At 37.8% G+C, this 10,212-nt stretch overlaps 1 protein-coding gene across 1 annotated transcript in view; it reads right to left on the reverse strand.

Moving 5' to 3' along the window:
- Positions 1-10,212, reverse strand: part of LOC117169916 (titin-like) — a 62,812-nt gene that overhangs the window by 31,373 nt on the left and 21,227 nt on the right. The window contains exons 17-18 of the mRNA XM_033356425.1: positions 2,882-9,998; positions 3-1,720 (exon numbers count right to left, since the gene is read on the reverse strand). Of these exons, the coding sequence (XP_033212316.1) occupies positions 3-1,720; positions 2,882-9,998 (8,835 nt within the window). The remainder of the gene's footprint in view (positions 1-2; positions 1,721-2,881; positions 9,999-10,212) is intronic.

Raw genomic sequence — 10,212 nt, forward strand, 5'->3', positions numbered from 1 at the left:
CTTTTGCCCTTTCTTTTAGTTGTTGTTTTTTTGGTAGTCTTCCGAGGTTTCCCTTCAAGAGTTATTTCCTGCGTGACCGTCACCTGTTCCCTAACCTCTTCCCTTTCACCTGGCTTTGCAAATTCCTTTTCCGGTAGAGGTTCCAAATGTTCTTCTACTATAACTTCTTCTTCCGGTCTTTCTATTTTTTCGGTGAAAGGAACCTTGCCTTCTTCTTCAACAGTGACTTCTTCAATCACTTGTTGCTTTTTGCCCTTTCTTTTAGTTGTTGTTCTTTTAGTAGTCTTCCGAGGCTTGCCTTCAAGAGTTATTTCCTGCGTGACCGTCACCTGTTCCCTAACCTCTTCTGTTTCTCCTCGCTTTGCAAATTTCTTTTCCGGTAGAGGTTCCAGATTTTCTTCTACTAGAACTTCTTCTTCTGGTTTTTCTATTTTTTTGGTGACAGGAGCCTTGCCTTCTTCTTCAACAGTGACTTCTTCATTCACTTGTTGCTTTCTACCCTTTCTCTTTGTAGTTGTTGTCTTGGTTATTTTTCGTGGTTTTCCTTCAAGAGTTATTTCCTGCGTCACAGTTACCTGTTTCCGAACCTCTTCTGTTTCTGTTGGCTTTGCAAATTCCTTTTCAGGTAGATATTCCAGATGTTGTTCTACAAGAACTTCTTCTTCTGGTTTTACTATTTTTTCGGTGACAGGAGCCTTGCCTTCTTCTTCAACAGTAACTTCTTCAACCACTCGTTGCTTTCTACCCTTTCTCTTTGTTGTTGTTTTCTTGGTAGTCGTTCGAGGTTTTCCTTCAAGAGTTATTTCCTGCGTAACAGTGACCTTTTCCCGAATCTCTTCTGTTTCTGTTGGCTTTCCAAATTCCTTTTCGGGTAGAGGTTCCAGATGTTCTTCTACTAGAACTTCTTCTTCTGGTCTTTCTATTTTATCGGTGACAGGAGCCTTACCTTCTTCTTCAACAGTGACTTCTTCAATCACTTGTTGCTTTTTGCCCTTTCTTTTAGTCGTTATTTTCTTGGTAGTCTTCCGAGGTTTTCCTTCAACAGTTATTTCCTGCGTCACAGTGACCTGTTGCCGCACCTCTTCTGTTTCAGTTGGTTTTCTTTGGACCTTAGGTGTTTGAACTGATTTTGGTTTTACTTCCTCGAGTTCAGTTTCTTCGATTGGTTTGTCGATTTCGGTTGTAACGGGCGCTTTACCTTCTTCTTCTACTGTTTCTTCTTCTGTGACTTTGCTTACTTTTCCATCTTTTCGTATGACTTTTCTTCTTTTTATTTTTTTTATTTTGTTATCAGTCTTTATGTCCAGGATAGTTATTTCTTCGGTGAGATCTTCCGATGGAATAACTTCTTCTACTTCTTCAACACTTGTCGGTTTTATTTCTTCTATGTCTGTTAGACCCGTGATTTCTTCGATTGGCATGAACTGTTTTTTTGGAATATTTGGTAAAGGAGACTTGATATTTTCAATTTCTTCTTCTATGACTACTGCTTTGTCTTCTGTACCCTCTTCTGGTCTCTTTTTTCTAATAATAGTTTTCTTTGTTTTCACGGCATCATTTTCTCCATCTTTACTGCTTCGCCTGAATTTTGTTGTATATTCCTCTGTTATCTCTGTGTCAGATTCGATACTTTGTTGTTTAGTTGTACCTGGGTGTTCGTGTCTAATTGTGTGTTGTGTTAATGTGGTTTGATGTTGTTTCACTCGTGCTTCTGTAGTTTCTGAAATGTGAGAACAGGTGTTGCATAATTATTGTGTTAGGTGTGAGTGCTCGTTGTTGGTATTATGTACTTTTAACTATATGTTAGATTTAATAATTTCTGTACGCTGCATATATGACATATACGAAATACATAATTTTAACCTTTAAGTGTGAACGTGTGGTCTCTCCGACCGCACCATGCTTTTCATATGTTTATCCTGTCCCCATGGCCTTCTTAGAGGCTGCCGTTAGTCTAATTTTTATAAGACCACTCATCCATTTTAGCTTCATAATTTTATATTTGCGTTTGGTTTTGTTTTAAGGTATTTGAAAAGAAAGATGTCACACAAAAATAACCTTGCGTCTGAGGCGGGTATTCTAGCGTACAGAACGCGGCCATCGTAGATGAATTTTACTTCCCGATTACCCCTCTTTTGAGCAAAGAGTGACAAATTAGTGTAGAAGAATGGACTTGTGGTCTCTCAGGAATTATTGGTGAACAGGATTATTAATAATAAAAACTACTTTGTTTATTTAATTAGACATACATATACACACCGGCCTGAGAGTCATCAGATCTATGTGAGTAGAAAAGAAATATCATGTCCACACTTTAAGGTTAAATGTGGTTGATGTAATAATTTTCATGACCACCCTATCTTAACGGTATATAATACAGAATCCATAATAATTTGCTTTTAAAACCCTTTTTATTTATAACGTTTTTACTGAAGGTTTTATGACTCTTTTATTGAGTATTTCCTCAAATGTGACCAATAGAAATTATGCAGAAACACAACCAACTATTGAGAAATATTATATTCATGGATATGATATTGAATGATATACCTGGGTTAGGGACGAAGACACCCATTTACTAGAGACCTAAATAGATTACGACAAACTGAAAACTGTCATATTTAAGAATAACGGTTAAAATTTTATTTCTTATGTTTATTACCTACCTTCAATAGTAATATTAAGATTATTTCATTTTATTATGCAAGTGAATTATGTATACGCTTTATGCCAATTTACCAATTAAAAATAACAATAATCAGGTGTACGAATCAATCTGATTTAGACTTATGTCTCTTATTATAAAGAATTTATATTTTAACGCTGAAATTCAATAGAAACGATGTCCTATAAGCATCAATTTTAAAAACTACGAACTTACCTTCAATACGTTCCAAATGTTCATCTTCAATAGAAATATTAGCTAGTTTGGAGGAAGGCTTCGTGGGATGTGAAAGATCTAATTCACTTTCACTAATTGAGCCGGATTCAGTGATAATAATACTGTATTTGATATCCGTCATTTCACTGGCTGTTTTAGAAATAGGTTTTTTTGTGTCAAATGCAGAAGCTACATCTCCGGGTAGAATTTCTGTTTTTATTGCTACTTTACGATCCACTACATCTGGTTGCGCACTGCCTTCCTTCGCTACGCCTTTTATTACTTCTTTTGATTCTTTCTCTGTCACATTTATTTCTGTCACTTCCAAACCTTCCGAAACACGGAAGCCTATTTCAGCTTGAGCTACAGAAGACTTTCTTTCTACATTAAAAGTAGTTTCACTTTCTTGAACAATACTTTGTGATTGTTCTAAACTTTCGAAAGGTATTTGTTCCGGAACTATTTTTCTAAACTCTGGTTTTGTGGAATCTGGTAGGTCTGTTGTGTTCGTTGATGTAATTATTTGCGTTGTTTCTGCAGTTGGTCTGCTAAGAAAAATCATCTCGGCCTTCTGAGATGTTGCTACTTCAGGTTTCAAAAGCTCATTCTCATTTTCATTGTACATCACCTCAGATACTGTTAAAGAAGACAGTTCATTCAAATTTACGTTTCCTTTCTGCTCTTCTGGTACTTCTGATATTGGTAACTTCACGGAACTTGTGAGTGTCAAAACTTCTGTTGTTTGTGCTGCTTCTACACTGGGTATATTAAACATCGCATTTTGTTCTTTTGGAACTTTAGAAGTCGTTAAAATTGTTTCAGATTCGCTAGAAAGTGTTTGTGATACAGAAATAAAATTCATTTGCTCAAATTCAGTGTTACCTGACTGAGTTTCCACTTTTTCAGATTTGGGAATTTCCTTTGTCGTTGACATAGTTTCTATTTCTAATTGTGAAGCCACTTCATGCCCAAACGCGATAACATTTGCTGCTTTGTTATCAGGCTTTTCAGAAATCGATATTATCTCTTCATTTTCACTGGATATGACTTGTGCAACTGTTAACGATATTAATTCCTCCATTTGACGTTTACCTTGTTGCATTTCTGGGGATTGAGGCTTCAATAGATCTCCTACGGATGATAGAGGCATTACTTGGATAGTTTCAGCAACATCTATACCGGAATGACTTGGTTGAGCTATTTTTTCGCTATAAATATTTGGACTTGGTAATAAATCTTCCTTTTCACTTGATAAAGTTTGAGAGATTATCAAAGAAGCTAATTCATTTAACTTTGGAACTCCTTTTTTCTCATCAGGAGATTTTTGTTCAAGCAATTCTTCAGCTTCTGTCACTGCTTGTACTATAGAGGTTTCAGCAACTTCTCTTCCAGTTATATTTGTCAAAGCTGTCTTTTGAATCGGTGCTACAGTTTCTGGTAAGTTTCCTTCAACTTCATTCGTCATAACTTGAGAAACAGTGAGAGATGACATTTCTTCTATTTCTCTGGTACCTTTCTGACCCTCGGGCACAAAATGTTCAGAGAATTCATCTGCTCGTGTTACTGCAAGAACTTCGAGAACTTCTGTCGCATCTCTGCTTGCCAATTTTGATTGAGCTGTTACTTCCCTAGGTATTATATTCTCAACCAATGTGCGTTCTGTTTCATTCGTTAAAACCTGAGAAACAGTTGAAGAAGATAAGGCATCGAGTGTTACCTCACTTTTTTGTTCATCCGGCAGATCTGATTTTGAAATATCTTCAGCAGAGGTTACAGTCAGATGTTCCGTAACTTCTGGTGCTTCCCTTCCGGACATGCTGAGAAAAGCTTTTTTTTTGTTTGGAACCTTATCATGTATCAACCGTTCTTCAGCTTCTTGAGATATGGTTTCAGATACCGTAATTGATGACTGTATGTCCCATTCAGGTTTGCCTTTTTCTTCCTTTGGCAGTTTACCTTTATTGAAATCTTCGACATTCGATACTGTCACTATTTCAGTTGTTTCAGCTATTTCTTGTCCAAACAAAATAGACTGCGCTGTCTTTTCAGAGGGCTTTACAGAGCTTGGAAGTAACTGTTCTGTTTCCGTTGGCATAGTTTGAGAAATCATTAGTGGTGAGAGAACATCTAATGTAGATTGACCGACTTGTTCTTCTGGAGATTCTGATTTTATTAATTCTTCGACAGTTAATGATGTTATTACTTCTGAAGTCTGTGCTATTTCTCGCCCTATTAAGTTAGTTTGGGCTTCTTTGCTGCTGGGTACCTCTGAAATAGTTAATATATCTTCAGATTCGTGTGATACAACCTGGGAAACCATCAAAGACGATAATTCTTCCACTTCTGGTTTACCTTTCTGTTCACCTGGAGCAGCGGGTTTCATAAATTCTTCAGCAGTTGTTACAGTTTGAACTTCTAAAGTTTCTGCAATATCTCTGCCCGAAAGATTTGTAGTTGCTGTTTTTTCTGTAGGCATTTCTTCTTTAGGCAGAAGTTCATCTGCTTCATGCGATATAGGTTGAGATATAATTAGTGATGATAATGTATCTAATTGTGGTATTCCTTGTTGCTCCTCAGGTGCTATTGGTTTAGAAAATTCTTCAGTACTTGTAACTATTGAAATTACGGTAGTTTCCGCTACTTCTCGACCTATCAAGTTTAGATGTGCAGTCTTTTGACTTGGTATTTCTGAGATAGGAAGCACATCCTCAGACTCATTGGACACGACTTGAGAAACGTTAACTGATGTGTGTTCTTCGAGACCTGGTTTTCCTTCTTGCTTATCTGGTAGAATAGATTTTAATAGCTCACTGACATTGGAAACTGAGTAAACCTCCAGTACTTCTGTTGCTTCTCTACCGAACAAATTAGACTGTGCAGTAGATTTACTTGGTACTTCAGGACTCGGTAATGACATTTCTGCTTCATTAGAGACAACCTGTGATACAGATAGTGATAATAATGTATCGATTTGGGTTACACCCTTCTGTTCTTCAGGAGACTGAGATTTAATGAGCTCTTCTACGTTTGATACTGTCAGAACTTCTGTTGTCTCTGCTATTTCATGACCAAGGAGTTCTGGTTTAGCAGTCTTTCCAGTAGGAAATTCAGCACTTGGAAGTACACCTTCTGCTTCATTAGATAGAACTTGAGATACTATCGCGGACGGTAACGTATCTAACTGTGGTTGTCCTTTGTACTCTTCAGGAGCTACTGGTTTTATCAATTTTCCGACTTCCATTTCGGTTAGCACTTCAGTTGTTTCTGCTACCTCTCTTCCAAGTAATTCAAGGAAAGCTATTTTTGTAGAAGGAACTTCCGCCCGAGGTAAAAGTTCTTCATTTTCGTTGGAAATAACCTGAGAAACTGTAAGAGATGAAAACTCTTCCATCTCAGGAATACCTTTTTGTTGATCTGGCTTCGCTTTTTCCAATAGGTCTTCAACGTTTGCCATTGTCAAAATTTCCATTATCTCTGCAACATCTCGTCCAGATAAACTAGGTAGAGCAACTTTAGAGCTAGGTACTTCAGCAACAGAAAGCGATTCTTCTGCTTCATGGGATATAGTTTCAGATACTGTAGATGTTGGTAGTGTATCGAATTGTGGTTTACCTCTTTGTTCTTCAGGAGCTTCGGGTTTAACCAAATACTCTACATTAGCCACTGTTTTCACCTCACTAGTTTCTGCTATTTCTTGACCTAGTATGGCTGGCATAGCAACCTTTTCTGATGGAATTTCAGCGCTAGGTAGTGTATCAGCTGATTCGTTTGATAAAACTACGGTGACTATTGCTGAAGGCAATGTATCCAACTGCGAGTTTCCTTTTTGTTCTTCCGGAATTTTCGATTTTTTCAGTTCTTCAAGATTCATTTCGGTTAGCACTTCAGATGTTTCTGCTATCTCTCTTCCACGTAAGTACAGAAAAGCTGTTTTTGTAGAAGGAACTTCCACCTGTGGCAAAAGCTCTTCAGATTCATCAGAAATAACTTGACAAACTGTTATAGATGAAAACTCTTCCATCTCAGGAATACCTTTTTGTTGATCTGGCTTCGCTTTCTCCAATAGGTCTTCAACGTTCGACATTGTCAAAACTTCCGATGTTTCTGCAACATCTCGACCAGATAAACTAGGCAGAGCAACTTTAGAACTAGGTACTTCAGCAACAGGAAGCGATTCTTCTGCTTCATGGTATACAGTTTCAGATACTATTGATGTTGGTAGTGTCTCGAATTGTGGTTTGCCTATTTGTTTCTCAGGAGCTTTGGATTTTGTCAGCTCTTCGATATACGCTACAGTATGTACTTCAGTAGTTTCTGCTACTTCTCGGCCAAGTAGGCTTGGTTGTGCCGTCATTTGACTAGGAACTTCTGGGCTAGTAAGTATGTCCTCTGCTTCGTTTGACACAACTTGAGAAACATTGACTGATGTATGTTCTTCGACACCTGGTTTTCCTATGTGCTTATCTGGGGCTTCTTGCTTTGCTAGGTCTTCCACATTAATTACGGTAAGAACTTCAGTAGTTTCTGCTATTTCTCGCCCAAACAAATTTGGTTGTGCAGTCTTTTGACTTGGTACTTCTGGACTGGGAAGCACATCCTCTAATTCATTTGACATAATTTGAGAAACATTAACTGATGTATGTTCTTCGAGGCCTGGTTTTCCTTTTTGCTCTTCTGGAAACTTAGGTTTGAAGAATTCTCCAACATTCAGTGCTGTGAGAACTTCCGAAGTTTCAGCCACGTCTCTTCCTAAAAGTTGTGTTTCAGCAGTTCCCTGACTAGGTAATTCAATGCTGGGAAGTGTTTCTTCAAACTCGTTAGAAACAGTTTCAGAAACAATGATCGATAACAATTCGTCAATGCGAGCCTTGCCCTTTTCCTCTTTTGGTGCAGTCGGTTTCACAAACTCTTCTGTACTATTAACTGTTTGTACTTGAATAGTTTCCGCCACTTCTTTTCCGAAGAAGTTAGGTTGTGCCGTCTTTTCGGATGGTACTTCAGGACTTGGAAGTGCATTTCCTGCTTCACTGCATACAGTTTGTGACACAATTATGGACGACAAGGAATCTAATTGTAATTTTCCTACTTGCTCCTTAAACTGTTTAGGAAAGAATGTATCCTCCTTGTCTTGGGTTAAAGTCTCACATATTTCTAGAGACTTTACCTCTTGAACATTGATGTCAACAGTTTGTGATGAAGGTTTAAACACACCTTCGAAAGGTTTCTCAGATTCTTCAACAAGGTTTTCTGTTATAGTGACACTTTCGAATGTGTCTTGTTCTGTAGTAGCTGTTTGAAGACTGAAAAGTATATTACGGTCTTTTTTCTCTGGAATATTAACCTGTGATTCTAGTTCAGTAATTTCGACTGAACTATGTTCTATAACAAGGGTACTAGTAGCCTCTTGTTTTGGACAAATTTTTTGATCTTTGACAAAGTCGTCAGTAGTGACGATCGAAACATTTTCAGTTACTTCGGCGACTACATGACTGTCTACCAATTTCCTTTCTGCTGTTTTGGACAAAGGTCGCTCTTTCGGTTTGTACTCCTCTTCTTTATCTTCTAAAGTTACAGCTGTTACCTCAATTCCCTTCTCCTCAACTATTGCCATATCTGCTGTCGCTTCCAAAGCTTTTTTGTCACCTGTGTAAATTCCTTCTGACTCAGTGACTTCTACCTCTGACCTTAACACAGTTTCTATAAGAATTTGAGACGGTATTGCTGAAGCCATAGATGGTTTTGAATCTTCAAATTTTCCTGTGCTGGAGTCGATAGTAACTTCCATTTTTTCTGCAATAACATGTCCGGTAAAATCAATTGTAGCTGATTGTTCACTTGGTTTCTTTGGAGTATCCAAAAGAGTCTCTTTATCTTCTGTAACCACTTCTGTTACAGTCGGAACCCCGATGTTTTTGCCTATGCCAATAGTGGCAGTTCCACCACTAACCAAAGGCTTCTCTAGAAAGTCTGTTTCTTTTTCAGAAATTACTGCCTCTGTTTGTATAATGCTTTCGAATGGTAAACGTTCTTCTGTTGCGGTAACTGATTTTGGATATTCATCAATAATGTCACCAGGAAAAGCTTCTGCGTGAACCTCGGTTCTTTGAGCTACTTTATGAGCATCATATGAAGTTGTAGCTTGTTCCTTTACCAATTCCAGTTTTCCGGTATATTCTTTTTCTTTATCAGATGTTATTGTTTCTGTAATGGTTAGACTCATATCTTCTTCAAAAGCAATATCAACTTTCTTCTCCTGAGGTTTCACAAAATCTTCTAATGATTGCTCCAAATCACCTGTCGCTGTTTCCGAGGTGATTAGACTGTGGAATGTTACATGATCGGTAGTTGCCGTAGCTGATTGAGTCATTTCTGATGTGAACTGCCCGACATTACTTTCCACTGTAGTTTCGATCGATTGGGCAACCATGTAAGCTGGAATATCAAATGTAGCAGATTTAACTGACGGTTTAACCGTTTCAGGTAGTATACCCTCGTTTTCTTGGGCAATAACATCGGAAACTTGAACACTTTCGCCTATTTCAAAGTGCAAGTTTGCTGTTCTTCCTTCTGGTGAAATATCCACAAGTTTTCCTTCAGTTTCCCGTGTCTGAATTTCTTCTGCTATAGCTGCTGCATAAGGTAAGATTTCACTTGTTGGCTTAACTTCTTTTGGAGTTTCAATATCGAGATTTGAAATTCCTATATCGCTATGAATCTCAGATTTCATTGCAACGCCTTGAACCTTAAAGTCAACAGTTGCTTCAGCAGATTTTGGCTTTGCGTTCTTTTTGTAAACCCCTTCCTTATATTCTGCCTGATAGAGAGTGATTTCTACTCCTTCACGTTCTGCAAATGAAATGGCTACCGTTTTGCTATCTGGTTTAATATCAATTGGTAATGGAGTTTCCATCTCTGAAACTGTAGTTTCTGTTTGTTCAACTATATCGAGAGCGCTTTGTTTCGGTTGAGCGATTTCCTGCTTTGGCTTCAGTTCCTCATAAATATCAGTGCTGTTGGCAAGTACTGTTTCCTGCGTTTGAGCGACTTCATGCCCTGAGGTCAGATTTAGTCGAACATTTTGTTCGACAGGTATACCAGCTGATTGAAAAGCTTCCTCCTTTAAATAAGATAAAAACAATTATAGCTACAAAATATTTTAAAAAGTAGAAGGGTAAAATGTTATCTAATTTAAAAGGGTGTCATTAACAAATTTAATTCTGTAATTTTGGGTAACTACGAGGGTAGTTCAATAAGTCCTTAGAATGACCAACAGATGGCGCGCGAATCGCTCCAAATCATCTGTTTTCAGTCAGCACCACTCCCGACTAGAT

This window comes from Belonocnema kinseyi, chromosome 3 (assembly GCF_010883055.1).
Source record: "Belonocnema kinseyi isolate 2016_QV_RU_SX_M_011 chromosome 3, B_treatae_v1, whole genome shotgun sequence".
In the NCBI taxonomy this organism is placed as follows: domain Eukaryota; kingdom Metazoa; phylum Arthropoda; class Insecta; order Hymenoptera; family Cynipidae; genus Belonocnema; species Belonocnema kinseyi.